Source organism: Rattus rattus, chromosome 2, assembly GCF_011064425.1.
Source record: "Rattus rattus isolate New Zealand chromosome 2, Rrattus_CSIRO_v1, whole genome shotgun sequence".
Classification (NCBI taxonomy): domain Eukaryota; kingdom Metazoa; phylum Chordata; class Mammalia; order Rodentia; family Muridae; genus Rattus; species Rattus rattus.
The window spans coordinates 167586445-167608892 of record NC_046155.1 but is presented as its reverse complement, the minus strand read 5'-3'; the positions used below and the strand labels follow the sequence as shown (position 1 = coordinate 167608892).

Below are 22448 nucleotides of genomic sequence, written 5' to 3'. Positions count from 1 at the left end.
CACATTTGTGAGCCAGAAAGTCCCTTCCTGTAGCCCCAGGTAACCCAGGCATTTTGGTTCCTCTTTATATACATAGGAACCCAGTTAGGCATGGGGGGCAACAAAGCGGACGGGTAGAGAAAGGGAGGACTGGAGCAGAAAAATGGGTTTAAAAAAAAAAAAAAAAAAAGGGTTGGGGATTTAGCTCAGCGGTAGAAAAGGCCCTGGGTTCGGTTCCGAAAAAAAAAAAAAAAAAAAAAAAAAAAAAAAAAAAAAAAAAAAAAAGAGTCCATACACTGGGACAGACTGAGGAAGGTTTAAACCGCCCAGTCAGTGCCCAGGGCCAGGTGGGAGATGGGAAGTCTTCAGAACACTGGTCATCAGCAGCTAGGAGTGCGGGGGTCCACCCTCCATCAGGGAGCAGAGTGGGTGGAGGCAACAGAGGTGGGGTTGAGGCCTGTGCTGCCTGCAAGTCTCTGCTGCCCCCTGCTGGTTCCAGCTACTTACTGTGGCAGGACAAATAAATCAGTAACAGGAACCATCTGTTTTCCCTCAGGCCAGACTTCATTCTCTGCCCCTCCCTCCACCAAGCCCTCAGAGGCTGCCTCCAGGGCCAGTCGAGGGTGCAGTAGTCTTGCCAGTGACCTTGTTGGCACAGTCCAGCAGGGCAGTGTGAATGTCTTTGGCACAGGTAATCTGGGCTTTGATGACAGCCAGGTACTGCGGGTAGGGCAGGCTGTCTGGCTGCACTGCATCTGGCTTTGTGGCTGTGGGTACCAGTGTTGGAGAGTGCTTGGCGCTGTCACAGCTCTGTGAAAGGCACTCGTGGGCCAGGCGCTGTGGGAAGGCAGGCAAGAGAACAGCAACAGTGTCACTTGCAAGAACCTCCAGCCCTCGCCCGCCCTCCCAATCTGGAGCTAAACTGATGGGCTCTGGGTGTCCAGCATATGTGGCTACTTCTCTCTGGGATTCTGTTACTAAATGTTTTTGCTATTGCTTGAGTCAGAGACTTGCTCTGTAGACAAGGCTGTCCCCAGACTTTTTACTCTACTGCTTTGTCCTCTTGAGAGCTGGGATCAGGAGTGCACACAACTGAGCAGGTGAAGACAACGGGCTCCATAGGTTGAGGAACTTGCTATCAAGCCTGAGAACCTGGGTTCCATTTCCCCAGGACTCACATAGTAGAAGGGAAAAAAAATCAACTACTACAAGATGTCCTCTGACCTCTGCATGTGCACGGTGGCAGGCTCTGACCACAATAAAATGCAATAGTTAAAAAAGAATCACCAAGTATAGTGCCATGCCCAGTTCCTTAAATGGGCTGGATAACCACTTCTTCTTGCCTGGTGAGAGTGGTTGACAGAAGTGTGAGACATGGAGTAAGTGCTACACTGTTTTAAGTACTAATTGTTGGACATTAGCTGTCGTCACCGTCGCCATTCCTGTCCCAACTAAACCCAGGCACTGCACCTGGCAGCTGTCTTCTGTCCTGGTTCCCTCCAAGGCTGCTGCTCTCCTCACTGCCCAGGTCCCTCCCAGCCTCCCACCATCTCCCCAGAAGGCTTCTTGTGAGTCCTTGTCTCAGAGCTGACTCCCTTGGTAGGAGTAGTCCTAATTCAGCCAAAGTAAACTCCATGTAGCTGTGTTCCAGACTGCAGTAAAACTCTGTCCTACTCATGGCTGGACAATGCTTTCTGAGGTTAGCAGAAGCCTTGATAAGAACCAGGCGTAGGAGTACAGGATGGGGGTACAGGATGGATGGGGTACATGCCAGTACGCCCAACTGAGAGGTGGATCAGGAAGTCCAGTCATCCTTGGCTACATAGCAAGTTTGGCTCATTAAAAAAAAATAAACAGTAAAATTGAAGGTTGGTGGCAAGGGTTGAGACCGTTCAGTGGTGTAGCTGGTTGTCCAGTCCTGTCCTGTCTTGTCCTTCCCCAGCCCCTAGCCCACAATGTGTCTGTCCAATGAGCTCACATCACCATGCTGGACTCTAACTTTGCTTCAGTTCCCACGCCATTGTTTGGAGGGTGAGGAGTGTTTCTTCTACAGCTCCAGAAAGATCATTAATTCCCAGCCTTCCTAATTCCGACCATAGCCTGGGAATTCTTTGCCTAACAGTCCTTCAGTGTCTTGGCCTGGTAAAGCCTCCAAGCTTCTGTCTGCCCCTAATTCTCCCTCTCAGCTTAACTAGGACTGGCTCCTTGGGCTCCCACCTCCAGTCTCAGGCATTCTTAACATGCACTTCATTTCCTCAAAACAAAACAAAACAAAAAAAAACCCTTCCTCACTTCCAACCCTCCAGCATTCTGGCACTCGGGTTATATCCAGTCTAGTAAGACCCAGCCCACCACACCTTAGCCGACTACTGACATGCCTAAAGGGAAGTGACTGAATGTGTACTGGGGACTGAATTTACAGCTTTGTGTTAAGATAAACTCTACCATTCAACTAAATCCCCAGTTCTCTTAGCCCCAGTGCTCCTAGCCGAGGCTAGCCTGGAACTCATGGTAGTCCTCCTGCATCAGCCTCTCAAGTTAAGAGTGCAAACTGGAACCAACATGCCCAGTTCTTCCTTTTACCTTTTAAAGCAAGATCTCACCTAGCCACCCAGACAGGTCTTGAACTTTGACCTTCCTGCTTCAGCCTCTTAAGCAGTGGGATGACAGGACTATCTATACCAGCAGGTTTGCTCGCTTAAGGGCATTTTTGTGTATGGTGGTGGGTGTATGGCCAAAGGTCAGCCTGTACGTTATTCCCCAAGACTTGCCCTACCTACCTCACCCCCTTGCTTTGTAAGACAGATCTTTCACTAGGACCTGGAGCTAGCCAATGAAGCTGGGCTGGCTCCCGAGTCTCAAACACCCAATTATCCCCACCTCCCCAGCACCGGGACTGTAGGGATGCACTTCCATGCCCAACTCTGTAGTGTGGGTGTTAGGAATCAAACTTTTCCAACTACACTACCACCTCAGTGTTGCTGCCCACATCTCATGGTCCTGGCCCATGCTTTATCATGTCTGCTTCCCGGCCTGCTCACTCAAGTCTCCTGGGTGTTCGTACCCCAACCAGCTGAGGGCACAGCTTCAAGCTTGTGCCAGTCCCTAGCAACGATGCACAGGTTCCCTTGCTCTCCCCTCAGGCCCTGTCCTTGCTGCCGTTCAGGACAGATTGTCAGGTGGAATTCCATGTTCCACCAGCAACCTTCTGTGAATCACTCCCTATGCTGGCCTTCCACAAGCCCCTGGGCTTCCTCGCCTTACAGAGCTTGACCACTCTGGTCCAGGCTGTGTCATCACAGCCTTGACTACTGAGCTGTCCCTCTTTGGTCTTGTATCTGTCACTCGCTGAACTAGAAGCTCTTTGAGGGTGAGAATCAGGATAGATTTTACCCCCAGCCGCAGTTGAAGCACATGTCTGGCTCAGAGGAAGTAACCAACGAGTTACTGACTGGCTGACTAAAATGGGACATGGTGGTGCATGCCTGTGACCTCAGTACACTCAGAATATGGTGGGCTGCTTGGTCGGCAGAGATTGGGCTACTGAGTGGTACTACATCAAACTGTTCTTGTGGTGAGCAAAGGGGAGCTTCGTCACAAGGTCTTTAGGGAGTTCCTCACCAAGCAGAGTTCCAGCTGATCACAAAGTGCGTAAAACTCCTCCAGACACTTGTCAAAGCGCTGTATGGGTCCGTCACTGCTTTTCCTACAGCCAGGGAGAAAACTGTTTGAGGAGTGAAGTGACTTTGAATCTGAAACACCAGGACCTGTATGTAGATATCTAATCAAGTGACCACCAAGATGGTAAGGCCAGGCCCAGGGGATCCACACAGGGCTTAAAAAGGAGGGATGGGGCAGTGGGGGAGGGGTTTCTATGGTTGAGGTAGAGAAGAGGTGGTTCACTCACTGTCCGTTGTCAATGTTAGTGTTCTGAATCAGGTTCTGGGCTGCAACCTTCATCAAAGTCTAGTTTTAAAAGGTCGTCGAGAGAGAAAAGTAAGACACAGGAGATGAAGGCACACAGACAGGATCAATAGTCTTTTTTGAGATTCACAGGCCTTTTCAGTTGGCACCTCCATTCTGATAATGGAGACTCAAGCTCACTACCATCCCTATAGCAATTTCTCCCCATATTTTCCCATAAGCCTGCTCTTGTTTGGCACTCTCACCAATAACTTTCTGGACATACCCTTCACCCAGTCATCACCGGTAGAAATGACACTTAGGCCTGACCTCTGCAAGGAATTTAACAACCAGAACTGTTTCTGTTTCTGCCCACCCCCACCCCCCATCCAGTTTTTCGAGACAGGGTTTCTCTGTGTAGCCCCGGGTGTTTTGGAACTCACTCTGTAGACCAAGCCGTCCTGGAACTCAAAAGATCCACCTTCCTTTGCCTCCCAAAGGCTGGAATTAAAGGCGTGCACTACCATACCCGGCTAAAATCCTCATTCATTCTCATTTCCTTTCTCTCCACAGGGATTCATTATGTAGACCCCGGTAGGCCTAGAACTCGGTAGACCAGGTTGGCCTCGAACTCAAAGATCGTTCTCATCTGCTGTCCGAGCGCTGGGTTTAAGAACGTGCCACCACTACAGCTGCCCAGAGCTTCGCTTTAGTTAGACACAAACATGCACACACACAGCTAGTCTTACTTCTCTTCCGGGTCTACGGTCTCTCCTTCAACAAAAAGCCCCTCGGCGCACCTTCCCGGAGCCAGCCCGCCAGCCCCTCTTTCTCCCTGTGGCCCATCACCTGGAGACTCTCCTTCAATTGCGGGATGAGCATCTTGTAGCGCTGCACAGGATCGAAGTCCTGCTGCTGCTGCTGCAGGAGCCCGCTCTGGGCAGAACCCACCAGTTGGGTTGGTTGCGGCTGTTGCTGGGGACCAGGACCACCAGCAGAACCCGGACCAGACACACCGGCAGCAGAGGAAACCGCCGCAGCCTGTGGCTGGGGCGCAGCCATTTTCCTCCGCTAGAACACCGGAAACACGTCACAAGCGCGTCTGCTCCGGTGGTTCTTCTGCCTCTAAAGTTGGCTGGCCTCCTTTCCTAGTTAGCGTTGCTTTACCGACGAGTCAGCCAATGGGAAGAGAGGATATGCGTTTTTTTTTTTTTCTCCGCCCTCCCAAATCCGAGGGCTTGACTGGAATATCTTTTCACCAATCATTAGAGGCGGTCTCCTACAGCCCCGCCCCCTCACCCAGAGTTCACCAATCGCTGTGAGGGACTGACCGCACTCTATTTCCCTGAAGGCCTTGCGGCCAGAAGCGACCTGTCCAGTCTTCAGCGTCTTGGTAGTAGTCGAAGCGGGAGCTGCGAGTCCGTGTCCGACGCCGTCCACGCTTTAACTTGAATCACACCCGAGCCTTTCTCGCCGGCCCACTTCATCCCGCCTTTCTCCGCAGAGCCTGCCTCTTGTCCGCAGATCCGGCGTCTCTCAAAGTCGGCACGCCCCTCAGCGTCCGCCCGCGGCCAGCTTGGACGCCGTCCGCGCCACCGTCGCCTGGTCGCGATGGCGCCCACCATCCAGACCCAGGCACAGCGGGAAGATGGCCATAGGTATGTCTCCTGTCACCTGCCATTTCAGTGTGTGACCTGCAAGCTTGGGACTAGGCCGAGAGGGGTTGCTTACGACGTCACTGTTCCCTCAGGTCAGCCCGCGATGTCGCACAGTGCTCCCCTCCGGGCCTCTGCGGTCGCTTCCTGGTCCCCTGCTATCCAATTTTGGAATTCCACCTTGGGGGAGGGACCTAGTCCTCAGTACCCTTCAGTGAAGCTTCTGGAGCGCCTCCTTAGTGTATTGAGCATCTGGCTTCATGCACTAAAGCATCACTCCCACAGAAATTCGGGGACCTTTCTTTCCACTAACATGTCAAACTCTTGACATCACTCTCTCTCCTTCCTGAAACCAGGCCCAATTCCCACCGGACCTTGCCTGAGAGGTAAGCTCCCAGCTACGCTTTCCAGGACGGGTGGGACACGAACGCATTTCGGGGAGGCGGTTGGGGGTCTTTGTGCTCTTGAGAATCTTATAAAGTGGCCCAGTCTGACCTCAAGCTTGCTGTCTTTGTACCTCTCAGCCTCCTGGGTGCTAGGAGTGCAGCCCTATGTTGCCTGGCAGAACAGGCCTCGGTTGTTTTTTAATTGTGTGCATAGTTAAAGCTGTGTGTGGCAGTCTAAAGACAAGTCATTTTTTTCCTTCTACCGTATAGGTATAGGTCTGAGATATTAAACTCAGTTCCTCAGGCTTGATAGCTGGTGCTTTTACCTGCTGAGCCATCTTGTCAGCCCGAGGCTGTTTTTATAATTTGTACTACTCTTTCTTTTGATTTTTCAAGACAGGGTTTCCTCTGTGTAGCCCTGTCTGTAGACCAGGCTGGCCTCAAACTCACAGAGATCCACCTGCCTCTGCCTTCCAAAGGCTGGTGTTAAAGGTGTGTGCCACCACAGCCAGGCATTATTATTCCTTTTGAGACAAGAGTTTCACTTTGTATCCCTGACTGGTTTGGAGCTCACTATGTAAACCATCACTAGCTTAAATTCTCAAGTGGTCTGCCTGCCTCTCAAGTGCAGGGATTAAAGGCCTGTGCCACTAACTTCAGCCACTTATATTATTTTTAATTAGATGTGTAAGTATGTGCATGTTTGTGTAGCTGCCTGCAGAGGCCTCAGTCAGGTCCCCCTGGATCTGATGTTACAGGTATAGCAGCCTGATATGGGTGCTAGGAACTAAACTTGGGTCCTCTGCAGGATAAGTACTCCTCCTTAACTGCTGAAGTCCTCTCTGTAGGCCTGCGAGACGTAGTTCTGAGCTACTGTTTTCTTAGGTCTGGAGTGGTCTGCCGAGTCAAGTACTGCAACAGCCTTCCTGACATCCCATTTGACCCCAAATTCATCACCTACCCCTTCGACCAGAACAGGTATGACTGAACTCAGTGGATAAGCTACTAAAAATAGTTCATTGAAAGCAAGGACTGCTTATTTCATTGCCTCTTCCTGCCTATGATTGGCACATAGGAAGTGCTCAGTAACTACTAATAGAGAAAGCAGCATGCAATACCCTTCTTACTCAGAAGCTGCCAATGCTGGACACTTATACTCCCTCTCCATAGAAGTTTAGCATCTAGGAAGGAAGCATGTTGGGATGTGAGGGTGGATCATAAAACTATTTTTTTTGTTTTTTGTTTTTTTTTGTTTTTTTTTTTTTTTTTCCCGGAGCTGAGGACCGAACCCAGGGCCTTGCTAGGGCCTTGCTCTTGCTAGGCAAGCGCTCTACCACTGAGCTAAATCCCCAACCCTGGATCATAAAACTATTAACAGGTATGTTTTCCCACCCAGGTTTGTTCAGTACAAAGCAACTTCCTTGGAGAAACAGCATAAACATGACCTCCTGACTGAACCAGATCTGGGGGTCACCATCGATCTCATCAACCCTGACACCTACCGCATTGATCCCAATGGTGTGTGGGGAGACAGGGAGGGTCTGCTCTAGCCTAGCAAAGGCCAGGCCTGGGTATTCCTCATGGTCCTCCTGCCCCTCACCCCCTAGTTCTTCTGGATCCGGCTGATGAAAAGCTTTTGGAAGAGGAGATTCAGGCTCCCACCAGCTCCAAGAGGTGAGGTGGTCCCCATAGGTACTGGGTGGGCTTTACCAAGCATGGGACCCTGAGGTGCCTGGTTTTCCTCTCCAGATCCCAGCAGCATGCGAAGGTGGTGCCGTGGATGCGTAAGACAGAGTATATTTCCACTGAGTTCAACAGATATGGCATCTCCAATGAGAAGCCTGAGGTCAAGTAAGTAACGGGTGGGAAGGGCAAGATTTTAGCAATGTCCAGAGGCCCTTAATGTTATCTTCTTCACTGCTAGGATTGGGGTTTCTGTGAAACAGCAGTTCACAGAGGAAGAAATATACAAAGACAGAGACAGCCAGATCACAGCCATTGAGAAGACTTTTGAAGATGCCCAGAAATCGGTAATTGGGGGACTAGAATAGAGGCAGAAGTATGGCTCAGGTTCTTCCTCTTCTCACCCTTTTTCTTCTATCAGATCTCCCAGCATTACAGCAAGCCCCGAGTGACACCAGTGGAGGTCATGCCTGTCTTCCCAGACTTTAAGGTCAGACTCAGGGTGGGAGGCAGGGGCAGCCACTTGTGCCTGTCCAGTCCTTACTAACTTTAGTATCTTTCTATTTCCCAGATGTGGATCAACCCATGTGCTCAGGTCATTTTTGATTCAGACCCAGCCCCCAAGGACACAAGTGGAGCAGCTGCATTAGAGATGATGTCTCAGGCCATGATCAGGTCAGCGGTCCTGCTTTCTATCTTGATGTGCTCCTTGTTGCCTCTCCTGTATTTGGGTGTTTTTGACATAGGTTATGGTTCTGTTGCCCAGGCTGACCTCTAGGCTCCTTGCATTCCTCTTGCCTCAATCTCTGGAATGTTGAATGTATAGGCATGTGTCACCACACCCAGCTTTGTTACTTTGCTTTTGACCTTTACTCTCTTTTCCCCCAAACCAGGGGCATGATGGATGAGGAAGGGAACCAGTTTGTGGCTTATTTTCTGCCTGTGGAAGAGACACTAAAAAAACGAAAGCGGGACCAAGAGGAAGAGATGGACTATGCACCAGATGATGTGTAAGTGCGTTAGGGTTAGTTAGGGTTAGGGTCAGGGTCAGGCTTTAGAATTCAGAAGTATGTTTCCTTTACTCCTCTATAACCAATGGGCTGACTGTGTACCTTCTTCCCAGGTATGACTACAAGATTGCTCGAGAATATAACTGGAATGTGAAGAACAAGGCCAGTAAGGGCTACGAGGAGAACTACTTCTTCATCTTCAGAGAGGGTGATGGTGTTTACTACAATGAGCTAGAGACCAGGTACTCAGCACTGTTGTGGGTTTTTTTGTTTTTGTTTTTTGAGACCATGAATGACTACTCTGAAGGCATTTGTACCTAAATATTTGTTTTATGTATCTGAGAGAGCAGCAGGACCCTGCTTATTAATGTGGGCTGGACTTGGCTCTCTGTTCCTAGTACTATAAACCACAAAGAAAATTTTCACACAATGTAGGATGTAAACCTAGTCATTTTTCTGTTCATGTGTGTACATACTGGAGCCAGAGATTGAGTCAGCTTTCCTTTGTTGCTCTTATTTTGTGTGCATGCATGAGGTGGTTAGAGGATAACTTGGGTGAAGTTATTCTTTCCTGTTCCCCCATGGCACTTTACCAACTGAACCATCTCCTCCAGGCCTTCAGGTTTTAAATAGTTGACAGAAACTTCAAGAGTGTTACCCAGAACCTTTCTTTTGAGGGCTGAAAGCTAACTTGTCCTAGGGCCTGTGGTTTGAGTTTCTGTTCAATATGGCTGGAGATGTGAAAACAGACAGTGACAACACCAACACCGTTAGTGAGTAGTACAATTCAGCTGCAATCCAATGCTTTTCTATTTAAAAGCCAGAAACCCAAATAACTACTGGCTACTCTTCTAGGATATGTTTTTCTTTTCTTTTTTTCTTTTCTTTTTCTCGGAGCTGGGGACCGAACCCAGGGCCTTGCACTTGCTAGGCAAGCGCTCTACCACTGAGCTAAATCCCCAACCCTGGCTACTCTTCTAGAAGACCCCAGTTCATATCCCAGTTCCCACTTAGACAGTTTTGCCCAAAGAATCTGATGCCCTCCTGTGGCTTCTTGGGGTACTATACACACAACATGCAAAACATCCATTCACTTAAAATCTTGAAACAAGAAAAACCCAAAAAACTTAAAAGTTGGGTAAATCAAACCCGTAATACCATCTTTCACGTTCACTGTATGTATACTTTGTTTTCTGGTATGCTGTGGGTCAGATTATTGATAGGGAACTAGGTGTCAAGTTAGACTGGTCCCAGTGAAGCCTAACTCCCCTTCTGCAATTGTCCACTGCAGGGTCCGTCTCAGTAAGCGTCGGGCCAAGGCTGGGGTTCAGTCGGGTACCAATGCCTTGCTTGTTGTCAAACACCGTGACATGAATGAGAAGGAATTAGAAGCCCAGGTAAGCTCTACTGTCCCAGAATACCCAAAGGGAGTGTAGTAAGTGAGGACAGGGTTAGAGGTCTTCCATCTTCTTCCCAATTTGCTGACTCCAGGAGGCACGCAAGGCCCAGTTGGAAAACCACGAACCAGAGGAAGAGGAGGAGGAGGAGATGGAGGCTGAAGAGAAAGAAGCTGGAGGCTCAGGTAAAGGACTAGTCACATCCTGGGAGCCCTGGGAGCCCTGGGAGGGTGGGCAATGGGATCTCACCAGTCCCTACTTCCTCACAGATGAGGAACATGAGAAGGGCAGCAGCAGCGAAAAGGAAGGCAGCGAGGATGAGCGCTCTGGCAGTGAGAGTGATCGAGAGGAGGGTGACAGGGATGAGGCAAGTGACAAGAGTGGCAGCGGTGAGGATGAGAGCAGCGAGGACGAAGCACGTGCTGCCCGGGACAAAGAGGAGATTTTCGGTAGTGATGCTGATTCAGAAGATGATGCTGACTCTGATGATGAAGACAGAGGGCAGGCCCACAGGGGCAGTGATAATGACTCGGACAGTGGCAGTGATGGTGGTGGCCAGCGGAGCCGCAGCCAGAGCAGGAGTCGTAGCCGGAGTGCCAGCCCCTTCCCCAGTGGTAGTGAACACTCAGCTCAGGAAGATGGCAGTGAAGCTGCAGCTTCTGATTCCAGTGAGGCTGACAGTGACAGTGACTGAGCCTCAAGACCTTCTAATGAGGTTAGCACAGACACCATTCTTAGGGCAGGGAAGCACTTTTCTAGTTGTGTTTTGTGAGCCCTTTGTCCCTACCCTTCAATCTTTGCTGTTAATAAATCTAACTTCTCTGGACTTCATCTCCCAGAGCGTCTGTTCCCCTTCATGTCATCTTCACACTCCCACCCCCCCACCCGCCCCAGTGCTCAAGGTTCTCCACTTGAAGCACAAAATCAAGTCCCCATTGGATTTCCCAGGAAGTGCATCATAAATGAAAAATTAGAGTCTTTTTTGTTTTTTGTTTTTGTTTTTTTGTTTTCCAAAATAAGCCCAGACCATTAACAATTGAAACTCCAACAAATAAGTCTTCTCCAACAGCGAGAAAAATGTACAGTTACTCAAAGCTGATTCTGCCAGTGGGGCTGGGGACAGAGGTGGGCAGGGTAGGGTGAAACCACAGAGGGGGATGAGGGTGGGAGGGTCAGGGTCCTGCCTGTCAGAGTAGGGCCGCCTGCGTCCTGCACTCTGCTGTCAGGTGGGTGGGAAGCTCTCACCTCCCTCTTGGGGAGGATATCCCTCATCACCTTCCAGTGCCAGGCAGGGTCAGTAACCCTGATGGGAAGTGAACAAGACAAGACTAGACCGGCTTGTGGGGGTGAGGGTCCCATGAGAGGGACACCCTGCTTACTCCAAACAGGTGGCCTTTCACCCCACTTCCCACTGTTAGTGGGAGGGGCCGGAGAAGCCTAGGAGTCAAGAGGGGGAATGAGCAAAGGCACAGAAACCTGGAGGGCCGGGGTGGGGACTTGCATAGGTTGATGAGTGTGCAAGAGGTACATAAATACACCTGACACCCCGCCCAGCCCGGCACTGGGAGAGGTGGTGGGGACCACAGGCAGGTCCCCAGGGCCACACTACCCCCTGGCTTCTTTTCCCTCCCTGGGCTCAAAGCAGGGGAGGTCCACAGCCCAGGAGGCAGGGGCAAGGTCTGGGGGGATGGGCTGATAGTGCAGGGAAGGCTTTCTTTTTTTCCTTTTTTCCTTTTTTTTTTTTTTTTTTTTTTTGGTTTTGTTTTTTTCCCAACATTTTGTATCTTTAATAACATACACAATGGTTACCAGCCATATTCATAACAAAAGTTATTCATAAAATGTATCTAAAAATAACATTTTTTTCCTTTTCGTGTGAAAAGCTTGAGAATGTCCCAATGAGGGTATAGGTTGAGGGGGAAAGAGGAGTTTGGAATAGGGGACCCTGGCTTCCCCACAGCCTGAATCCCTAATTCCCTCCCTCCACCTGGGCCCCAGCACCAGCCCTCATCAAGAACAGGGAGTAGAGGGTTTATGTGACTCAGGCTGGGCTGCACCTCTGGGTTATGATAATAGTGTTCCACTTACATGAGGTCATGACATAATGGGGGTAGGAAAGGCTGACAGAAAGAGAGGGTAGGCAAGGAAACAAAAACCCAACAACCCTCCTTCCCTGGTTCCTACCCACAAGTCTTGCCAATAGACCTGGGGAACAGAGAAGGGTTATGTTGGTGGGGGAAAGGGACATTAAGGCAACAGACTTCCTGACCTCACTGTGGGCCTGGGGCTGCCCACCTTCAACCTCTGCATCTGGGAGCCGGGGCTGGGATGGGGAAGGGCAGGGGGTCTGCAGGAGGGGGCTCTGCCCTCTCCTCATAAAGTTCAGGCTCCCCCTGCCACTGTCCTGGCTCAGAGAGAGGCCTGGGGATTCTAAAAATGACAGGGAATGATCAGAGAAAAACCGTTAAGAACTATATAAATATGTATCTTAAATAGGCCTAAGAAATTAATTGTAGAGAACCTCTGATAAACAGGGCAAGAAAAAAAAAAAAAAAAAAAAAGAGGAAGGTGGTGCCTGTCCTGGGAAATGGTAGGAATGATGAAGGGTTGGGGGTAAGGGAGATGGGCTCCACACTGCTCATTCCCCCACTGTCATGTGTCTGAAGGGCAGGCTGCACAAGGTGGCTGTCAGTTTGTCTCTGAGGAAGTCTGCTCTCTTGGGGAAGGACAGGTGTCAGCAGTCTGAAGGAGGCAGGGGTAGGAGGGGGCCAGTAGGGGATTTGGGAGGGAAGGGGCAGGCAGTCTGGCTAGTCCTTGCCTCTGGCTGCCTTCTCTGTCCCTGGCCTCAGCTGAGATCCCTCAATGGGCCTGGGAGTGAGCAAGGCGTGTGCCAATGTTAAACAAAAGTTAAGAGGATGAGTAGAAAAATATCAGAATGTATAGCTGCGCCAGCCCACCCTCTCGCTGCCGAGGAGAAGCCTGTTGGGGGATGGCCCCCGCCCGCCGCCCAGGGAGCCTATGGGTGCGCTGGGCTGTGGGTCCCGTCAGATGGTGGAGGTTTTGTCTGTCCCATCTGTGGTAAGAAAGGGAGGAAGGGAGGAAGGTCAGGAGCTGGTGAGAGGCCTGAGCAAAGGCACTCACATAGCATGTCATCCCAGGCGGGCCCTCCCTGGAGTCTGACCTCCCCTTGGGACCCTCAGGATGGCTCCAAGTTGCTGGGTTCAGAGCTGGAGATGTTGGGTAGGTGGGAGCTAGGTCAGGGGAAGAGGAAATGCTCACCACCCAAGGCGTGTTCTGTCATGCTCAGACACAGAGACTCCAGGGTAGGATTGATCTCCAGGTCAGGCCCAGGTACCGGGCAGTCTGAGTGGGAGAGAAGAGAATGGTGGTGGTGAGGGGAAGGCCAACCAGAATGGAAAGAGGGAAGGGCTGGGAGCCAAGATATTGCTGGTGTGGGTTTGGAGCCAAGAGATAAGGAGCTAGAAAGCATGCACACAAAGGGGTAGACGACATAGTAGAGAAGAGACAAAGGCAGGCCTAGGGATGTCACAATGCAGACAGGGAGACAGACAAAGTAGGTAGGGGTTGAGCAATGCAGAAAAGGCCAGACTTTTCAGAGCGAGGAAGTGATGTGAAGCCGAGGGAGTGTTCTTGGAGGCCACACATAGGCTTTGACTATTTTGAATAGGGACTCCAAGTTGCCTTGGGCAATCTGGGTAGACACTGGGAAGCTTCTTGCTGATTGATGGTCCACCCTCTATGCTTGGTGGAAAAGCCCTTGCTGTGCCTACTTGGACTTGTTCCCGCAGACAGGAAGCAATCCAAGCAGGCTGAACAGGTGGCACAAAACAGGACAGCAGCTATAGAGCCTGTCCTCAAAGTACTTCCCAAAGACCTCCGCTTTAGCACCTGCACTTTGAGAACTCAGGTACTGCACTGCTACGTGTTTGACTCACCTCAGGGCATCTGAGCTTTTGAGCTGTACTCCTAGGGTCTAGCTCCTATCTCAAGCCTCATTTTTCATCCCAGCCACCCTAACCTTGAGGTTAGGTCCCAGGGAGACCCATTTCTCTCAAAAACAAGCTTTGAACTTGAACACTATAGCTAAGGGGTAACTGGTGAGGTGAGAACACTTGAGCACCTTTCTCATGAGTATCAGGGAGGGCTCCACCCAACAAGTGTAGGAAGGCTGCCTAATGGACTGGCACACTGGTTAGAACAGTTCTCACCTTTTGCACCTCTGGCACACCCATTCATTCACTCAACACCATCTATCTATCTATCTATCTATCTATCTATCTATCTATCTATCTATCTATCTCCTTATAGTGCACTAAGCCCCACCCTAAGATGAACAGACAGAAGATCTCTGGGACCACACATGGAGGCCTGGAGTATTTCATCAATTCATTAACTCCACTTGGTTACAAAGTTTCTGGCTGCAAGAATTTATGTCACCTCCAAATCTAAGGTCTGTTCAGAGCAGCTCACTGAAGCCAGCTTCCTGTCACAGATGTATGTCATGCCTAGTCCAAGCATGCAGGGGTACAACAGCCAGAAGCCACACTCTACCTTGTCCAGTCAAGCAGGGACCCAGAGCTGGCATATTCTTTGATCTCTCAACCCTCCTGACCTCTGGCCTTCAGGGTGATGTGAGCAGAGGGGAGTGAGCCCACTTCTACCACCCTTTCACCACAAAACCTCATTAAGAGGTGTTGTCGGGTTGGGGATTTAGCTCAGTGGTAGAGCGCTTGCCTAGGGAAGCGCAAGGCCCTGGGTTGGTCCCCAGCTCCAGAAAAAAAAAAAAAAAAAAAAAAAAAAAAAAAAAAGAGGTGTTGTCATTAGTTTCAGTGGTCACCAGCCTCTGATGGAACACAGATGTGCTGACAGGTTACAACTCTTCCACAAAACCTGCACTGACCCCTCAGATTTTAAACCCTTCTAAGTTTTAAGTGAGCCTATAAAGAGATAGTGCAGATCAATACCACACTTGAGATCATGGCATAGGGAAGGAAAGACATGTAAACAGAGGGGAGCTAAGATATTCAGCGAAGGGGAGAAAGCCCTGATAATAGACTTAATAGACATACAAGGAAAATGCCTCTCTAAAGATGCAGGGAGATGCATCTCTCTATCTATCTATCTATCTATCTCTCTATCTATCTATCTATCTATCTATCGTGATACACACACACACACACACACACACACACACACACACACACACACACACACACACACACACACACATATATATATGGCACATAGCCTGGAGAGACCTGCTACAAATCCAGAGGGGAGAGTGGATGTGATATCCAGGAGAGCAGACAAAAGTCAACTAAGGATGTTGGCCAGGCTGAATGACAGAGGCAAGGCACCTCACCTGGAGGGAACATGAGAATAGCCTGGGGTGACGAGTGAACTGGGAGCGAGTGGGTGCGCTGCACAGAGCTGCGGCTCTGGCTGGGCATGCTGTTGCTGCCTCCAGGATTGGCAAACCACAGGTTCTACACAGGACAGGGGGAGAAAGTGTCAGGGTGAATAGGAGAGGCCCAGGCCCAAACATACATCCCAAGGTACTGCCACCTCAACCCCAGAAGCACCTGGACCTGGACAGCAGCCAGCTCACCTGTCGGCCCTGACCCCCAAGACTGGGGCTGGTTAGGGCATGTCGAGGAGAGACACCCCCAATGCCAGAAGGGCTCAGGAGGCCCATCCTGCCAGGTGGTAATGCCCGAGGAGGCATTGGGAACTGCCGCTGGGTCCGCCGGGCCACACCCATCCCCACAGAGCCAGCTATGGGGAGCGAGTTGGAGCCAAATGCCCAGCTGTCAGAGAGCAGAGCACAGGTTATTAGCTTAGGCAGGTCTGTATCTCTTGTCCTTCCCACAACTCCAGTGGGTAGGACAAAACAGCAATCTGTTCTGAGCAAAGATCCCTTGACCATGTCCTTGTATTCTACATTTGTTTCCTCCTGACTCAAGGTAGAGAGGGGGAGTACAGTGAGGTTTCCTTGTACCCTTCAAAGCAGTTCTTCAAATGTCACTTTTCAGTGAAGAAATGTGTAATCTGGTGTGAGAAGGGACCTCAGAGCCTTCTGTATACAGGTAAGGAGACAAAGGTACAGGAGCACAGTTTACTTGACAGACATGCTGGGTTTTTGTCACCTCAGCTTCCATGTGGTGCTGGGGACAGAAGCCAGGGCCTTATGCACGGTAGACAAGTTCTCGATACACGATGCCCCAGCCCTTGCACACTTGGACTGTTAATGGTTGGATCAGACTCGCTAGCTGCCTTTCTTTGCTCTCTATTCCACAAGTCAGGCAACACTCCTTGTATCTTTCTCTCTGGGACAGAGAGCTGAGAGAAAAGCATACGGTGGCTCAACAGAAAGTAAAGGTGCTTGCCATCAAGACTGACGACCTGAGTTGGACCCCTAGAACCCAGATGGGATAAGGAGAAAACTGACTCCTAAAAGTTGTCCTTTGACCTTCACATGTGCACCATGGCATGGGTGTACTCACACACATAAGTGCTCAAAGTATTGTGTCGTGACCTTGCAGGCCCTCCCTCTAACAGCTGCAGAGCAATTTCATGGTTCTACCTACTTCTATGCCCTAAGGCATGTAAGCTAGAGCATGTAGCATAAAGCTGCCCACCTCCCTGAAAATCTGTTACAGCCAGAACCCCATTTTGTTCTCCAGATTCAAAAGCAAAAGCTCCTTTTTCTCTCCCTCCAAAGACCCACTGTGGCTGCCAATGGCCATGGTACATTTTCCCTAAAGAAGCCTCTCTGGACTGAAAGCCTGTTATCCCTCTTCAGGGCCCCATCCCTTAAATTCTTCTGAAGGGTAATCAAATGGCAGTGCCTTTCTACAAGTCAAGCTCTCTTTCCATGAACACGCAATCACCCTTTTAGGCATCCACATGCCAACTCCGTCTGCCTAGGGAGCTGCCCACTTACCCCTTCTGCTGCCGGTAGCTCTGCATGTCCAGAGCAGCTTTGCGTGGGAATGTCCGGAGGAGTTTCAGCACTTGCTGCTTCCAGGACAGCAGCCGCTTCTTCTGTGTCTCTGTGAAAGCCTGGAAAGGGGGAAAGGAAGATGCTGGACACTGAGGACCATGCTTATAGGTGGGTGCCTGGGAGAGACAGGCACACAGTGGTAACTGAGTATAGTCATCTTTCCCTGTGATCAAGAAGAGGAAGAGGCAAGAAACCCTGAACCAGTAGGAGTGTTTTTTTGAGTTGGGAAACTTGAACAAATATTGGCACTAAGAGCAGGGATGAGCAGGTAGGAGATGGCCACTCCCCACAGGGTGTGTACAAAAGCTAAGAAGCGTTTGATGGCAATGCTGGAGAGAATGGGCTGGAACCTGGGCCCTGGTGCATTGGGTGAGCTCTGAGTGGGGTGGAATAGCCTCTTTCCCTCTTAGGAGCCCTAGCAAAGTTCCTACCTCATGAGTCAGGCACTTTTCGATGAGCTGGAGGTAACTGGTGATGTTCTCCTCGTCTGGTCGGGACACCAGCAGCTGGGTGCATACTGAGGAACATGGGAAAGGACAGAGCTTAGTTCCAACATACCCTCTGCCACATTGCAGCCTTCCCAGTACTACCTGGTGGGTACAGAGGGACAAGAAATGTGGGCTAGATGAGTCACAACTCCTTGGCTTAGAGGGCAACGACTAATACCATCGGCTCAGACAGGCCTGTTGGAAGAGACCTAGTCACACTACACGTCTCACCTACTCCCAAGGTTCACCTCTAGGGTTTTTAATAAGAAGCACTGCTCCCGGGGTTGGGGATTTAGCTCAGTGGCAGAGCACTTGCCTAGCAAGTGCAAGGCCCTGGGTTCGGTCCCCAGCTCTGGGGGGGAAAAAAAAAAAAAAAGAAAAGAAAAGAAGCACTGCTCCCCTTCTCCAATTTGGACTTGATCCCTGGTGCTTGGTTTTACCTCATGTTCTGCCTCAGGATTCTGGGCTAGACACTGGCTGCTCTTACCTTTGCCCATCACCCGTGTAAACTGGCTGGGGATGTCTCCGTCGGCGACGGGAGCTGGGGCTGGCTCACTGCTATCAGAGGGGGCTGGAGCTGGTGGAGGAGGATAGTTCTCTGCAGCTGGAGGGTCCTTGGCCTCAGTGCCCTTGTCTGATCCAGGGTGGGTGAGGGGAGGCTCAGCACCTGGCAGCAGCGGCTCCCCCCGACCCCCATCCTTGGCAGTAGGGGTGGCCTGAAGGACACTGTAGGCCTTGATAGGAGTGATGATGATCTGCTGCAGTTCCTGCAGAGCATTCCGCAGATTGCCACCTTCCAGCACATCCTACAAGGGAGGACAGAGCTAGGTCAGGCACAGATCCCAAGGTGATGAGGCTCAGAGAAGCCTACATGGTATGCAAGGTTCTAGCACAGAGGGCAGAAGAGCAGCTCTGGCTCATCAGCCAGAGAAGACTCCCTTTTCCCTCCAGGGAAGAAGCAGAGTGTTTAAGACATTTAAAGAGAAGGAAAAACGCGAAGGAGGAAGCAAGGAAGAGAGAGAAGAAAGATAAATGGAAGCAGACTCAGGATTGAGTGGAGAAGAAAGTCAATGAAGACATTCCTTACACACCTGCAACTCATCCACAAACTCACCCACTCAGGTCTACTGGTAAAAGATGGAGACATTCTGGGATCACAGACCAGGACACGGAGGGAAAACAGGGAGAGAGGGTGGGAGGGAGCCTCTCAGGCAGCAGCAAGTGAGCCCTTTAATGACAACTTGTTCAAGGTCTCTAGAATCCAGATGTCCATGGCTGGGGCCATAGGTCAGATTGCAGCTACTAGCAAGACTGATACTTGTCCATACCACGGGGTCCTGGAGATGAGGATACCAGGTCCTCACCTTCTCTAGGGACTTGAGGACGCTCTGTCTCTCACGTAGCTTCTGGATGCTCAGGGCTATCTTGTGCCGGGCACCTTTGGTGACATTCTATGATGAAGACAGAGGAGACAGGAAGCTGAAAACAGTTATGGAACATAAGGGTAACCCAACAGAGACCAGGAACAGAAGAGGCTTGATGACAGGAACAGCACCCATTTGCGCTGGTCCAACACCTGCCCAGTGGTGTTTCAGATTTACCTGCGACTCTAGGTGCTGCTCAGTTAGGGTCATCATCTCTTCATAGCTCATCTGTGAAAACAGAGCAGCATACTTGTGCAAGCGGAGGCTCTTGAGCCACGAGGGTACATCTGTGGAAAAGAAGGGAAGGTAGGTCAGGAGATGGAGAGTGGTGACCAGAGGGGGCTGTGGGCAGAAGTCAGGTATAAGCCACCAGTACCTTTGGACTACCTAAACTACCGTGGGTTGGAGCCAGAATCTGCTTTTTAGACGATGCCTGACCTACTGAGTGGCCAGGATGGGCTCCATGCTTTATCTCATCTGTCAATTATCTGAGCTCTGGCTGGCTATGAGGGTTATCTATTACCTTCAAATCTGTCCCCTCCCTGAGGTAGCAGCTACAGGCAATTTTCTGTCCTTCTGGCCCAGCCCAAGCCCCGGAGAAGGGTTTCTGGCACTGTCCTCAGAAGCACCTTTCATCCCGCTGCCATCCTCCTGGAACGTGTTCCGGCTGGAGCCCTGCTCCTCCGTCTGCTCACTGCCAGAGGAAGCCACACTGCTCTGCGGTGAGAGGGGTGCGTGGTCGGGCGTGGTGAAAGCAGCCCGGGCCCCAAGCTCCTCTGGACTCGGCCACTCACCAGGGGCCTGAGGGCTCGTGGGGATGAGTGACATGGAGCGCTTCAGTGGGCTAGGGTGGATTTGGCAGGGGAGACCTGGCCAGAGAAGGAAAAGCAAGAGGTCAGGTTGAAAGATCTGAGCATAAAAAAAGACCATGGCCTGATCAATCCTTATAATCCTTGAAAGGGAAGGAAGGAGCCAAGGGACTTCAAGGGGAACTGTCTACAGATATTGTTCAGCCTCCCACCCAAACACCCAGCTTCCAAGCATGATGCCAGGGGTCCATGGACTTGCCCCACTCCTGTATTCATACTCATCCAAGCCCCAGCAGCTGTGGCTGGAATTCTTTTCATGCCTAACTAGAGTCTTCCCTTCATTCCTGCCACTTACAGTCTCCTTGCCTTACAGCAGCCGTGCTGATGGCTTTTAGAGGCGGGGCTTTTTGAGACTGGTTCACTTTGTGTTCTGTAATTACAGGCATGTGCCACCACATTTAACTAAACAACACTTTCAAATGTGCAAATTCGGTCTGTTTTTAGATCCTGGTGGCTTTCTTCACAATGATAAAAAATCCAAACTCTTCTATACACCTGATAGCCCTGGCCCCTAGTTAACTCTGATCTCTCATCTCCTACAGCCCGGTTCTTGGCTCAAGACCATTCTAATCCTCATTTCTCTGGAACCAACCCACTCCTCTTTTGAAATGGTCTCTCAAAGCATTCTTGTGCTTCTGTCTTTTAAGTGCTGAGATTAAAGATATATGCGACCACCCTGGCTCTGAACACCAAATGCTTGCTCCTGGTTCACTCAAGTTTACACCAAAGGACTTTGGCACCTGCTCTATTAATGGCTGATGCTGATCATAGGTGCCACAGTAGAGAGAGAAGTTCACCAAGATGCTAAGTCTTCATTTTCTGAAGGAACAGAGGCATTTAGCCTTCTTGGAAAAGACTGACACCCTGACTAGCTTACTCCAGTTACTTCTACTCAATCATTACACAAAACTAATTGGGGCTGGGAAAGGTTCCAACTACCAAAGTTATCTTGCCCTTGCTGCCCAAGCAGACAAACCACACAAATCTTTGATTATGGCTATCCATAATCAAAAGTAAGAATTCCAAGTTTGCCAGGAGTATCTTAGGATCAAGGTTTGCACAGCTGCAAGTTCTCATTGTAATACCAAATGCAGACTTTTCAGGGAGACATCTCTTCAAGGTTCAGTCTCAAAACAACTTCTCAGCCTCTACTCATTAACCCAAACATAGTAAAGGCTTTGCTGAAACGTTTCACTCAAAGCCAGACACAAAGGCTTCACTTTACATATCATTACACTATACTTCTTTTTTTTTTGGTTCTTTTTTTCGGAGCTGGGGACCGAACCCAGGGCCTTGCGCTTCCTAGGCAAGCGCTCTACCACTGAGCTAAATCCCCAACCCCTACACTATACTTCTTTGTTGCTTTCTTTTTTAACAAGACTTATTTATTTATTTATTATATATGAGTACACTGTCGCTGTCTCAGACACACCAGAAGAGGGCATCAGATCCCATTACAGATGGTTGTGAGCCACCATGTGGTTGCTGGGAATTGAACTCAGAACCTCTGGAAGAGCAGTCAGTGCTCTTAACCATTGAGCCATCTCTCCAGCCCAAACACTGTATTTCTTTACCTTCTTCCTGTCCCTTTTTCTATGGTAGTGAAGACAGAAAGAACCCAGGATCTCCTGTATACTAGACAAATACTCTACCTCTGAACCCAGTCCCATATTCTCAACTCACCAATCTTAGTGGTTGGCAGTCTCAAGCCTCAGTTAACTGTTACCTCCAAGGCGTACATTAGGTCTTCCTCCTTGTCAATGCCCTTTACTCCACCATTCCAGTTATTCCCTATCTTTCTTTTAACACCAATCACAAGCTAGATGCTCGTGCTTATTTAACTAAACCTCTTTGACCTACATACTACATTATCATGTTTTCAGCAATCACAGGGGGATGGCCCATGAAGTTGCTTCCTTAGTACTTACAAATAAGCCAACGAAGTGCGTTGAGTCCCTTGTTACTTTTGGGGGGAAGAAAGATCTTGAGGCAGGGTACTGCTATGGTATGGTGGCCTGGCACTCACTATATAGCCCAGGTTGACCTCAAACTCATGATCTCCTGCTTTAGCCTCCCAAGTGTTGGGATAGGTATACACCATCATTCCTAGCAAATGAACTGCTTCTTTAACATCTGTGACTAGGACTCATGTCTCCATTTTTTCCTGGACTGAATCCAAACTGACCACCTAAGAGGCCTGTAACCCATGGTGAAGTCAATACCCTCTTCCCCAGTTCACAGTCTGTCTATTCCATTTCTGGGGTAAGCAAAGGGCTCCAAGTTGGTTCTCTAGGTAAGGCAGTAAACACCCAGACCTTGCTGCTGCCTTTTCCCCATCCTATCACTGCTTCAACATTCCTTTCCAGAGACTGCTTCTGCCTCTGCATCATATTCAAGCACCTCCTTATGGCCCCTGAAAGCCAGGCACTCGTTCCTCTCTGTGCTAACCAGTCTCTTGTACTGGTTTGTGGGTTTATGAAGGACAGCAACATGGCCTAATCATTTTTGCACCTCAGGCTCAGGGCAGTATACATCACACAGAAACCTTCCAACTGAGTTTCATAAAGAACAAATGAGCGCTAAGAGGGCCTGTGAGCTCAACACAGGGAATCCAGAAGTTCCCGTGGCAG

The 22448-nt window shown here is 50.0% G+C and overlaps 3 protein-coding genes across 3 annotated transcripts in view; 1 reads left to right on the top strand and 2 right to left on the bottom strand.

Annotated features, from left to right (window-relative positions):
* Positions 1–522: 522 nt before the first annotated feature.
* Positions 523–4991, bottom strand: Med29 (mediator complex subunit 29). Its single transcript, XM_032894066.1, has 4 exons — positions 4732–4991; positions 3887–3945; positions 3601–3685; positions 523–816 (listed from the first exon to the last, which is right to left on the bottom strand). Exons 1-4 carry the CDS (start codon positions 4942–4944, stop codon positions 574–576), a joined length of 600 nt encoding a protein of 199 aa, XP_032749957.1. The 5' UTR covers positions 4945–4991; the 3' UTR covers positions 523–573.
* A 229-nt stretch (positions 4992–5220) lies between these two features.
* Positions 5221–10846, top strand: Paf1 (PAF1 homolog, Paf1/RNA polymerase II complex component). Its single transcript, XM_032894064.1, has 14 exons — positions 5221–5540; positions 5894–5923; positions 6809–6901; positions 7320–7441; positions 7531–7597; positions 7673–7774; positions 7848–7953; positions 8028–8096; positions 8178–8281; positions 8500–8616; positions 8730–8858; positions 9908–10013; positions 10108–10198; positions 10283–10846. The coding sequence occupies exons 1-14, from the start codon at positions 5494–5496 to the stop codon at positions 10705–10707; spliced, it is 1608 nt and encodes a 535-aa protein (XP_032749955.1). The 5' UTR covers positions 5221–5493; the 3' UTR covers positions 10708–10846.
* Positions 10847–10976: 130 nt separating this feature from the next.
* Samd4b (sterile alpha motif domain containing 4B) overlaps positions 10977–22448 on the bottom strand; it is a 38495-nt gene continuing 27023 nt past the window's right edge. Inside the window, exons 4-13 of the mRNA XM_032894063.1 lie at positions 19579–19818; positions 19127–19236; positions 18890–18976; positions 18013–18331; positions 17469–17554; positions 16978–17096; positions 15643–15841; positions 15397–15520; positions 13293–13376; positions 10977–13086 (exon numbers count right to left, since the gene is read on the bottom strand). Coding sequence (XP_032749954.1) covers positions 13058–13086; positions 13293–13376; positions 15397–15520; positions 15643–15841; positions 16978–17096; positions 17469–17554; positions 18013–18331; positions 18890–18976; positions 19127–19236; positions 19579–19818 — 1397 coding nt within the window. The 3' untranslated portion in view covers positions 10977–13057. The remainder of the gene's footprint in view (positions 13087–13292; positions 13377–15396; positions 15521–15642; positions 15842–16977; positions 17097–17468; positions 17555–18012; positions 18332–18889; positions 18977–19126; positions 19237–19578; positions 19819–22448) is intronic.

Bases quoted from the DNA above. Each gene is read 5' to 3' on its own strand.
- Med29 (XM_032894066.1), bottom strand. From the start codon at position 4,944: ATGGCTGCGCCCCAGCCACAGGCTGCGGCGGTTTCCTCTGCTGCCGGT. The intron at 3,946-4,731 runs GTGATGGGCCAC...TTTTAAAACTAG, and splicing joins AATTGAAGGAGAGTCTCCAG to ACTTTGATGAAGGTTGCAGC. The intron at 817-3,600 runs GTGAGGAACTCC...GCCTTCCCACAG, and splicing joins ATCAGCTGGAACTCTGCTTG to CGCCTGGCCCACGAGTGCCT.
- Paf1 (XM_032894064.1), top strand. From the start codon at position 5,494: ATGGCGCCCACCATCCAGACCCAGGCACAGCGGGAAGATGGCCATAG. The intron at 6,902-7,319 runs GTATGACTGAAC...TTTCCCACCCAG, and splicing joins TACCCCTTCGACCAGAACAG to GTTTGTTCAGTACAAAGCAA. The intron at 8,617-8,729 runs GTAAGTGCGTTA...CCTTCTTCCCAG, and splicing joins GACTATGCACCAGATGATGT to GTATGACTACAAGATTGCTC.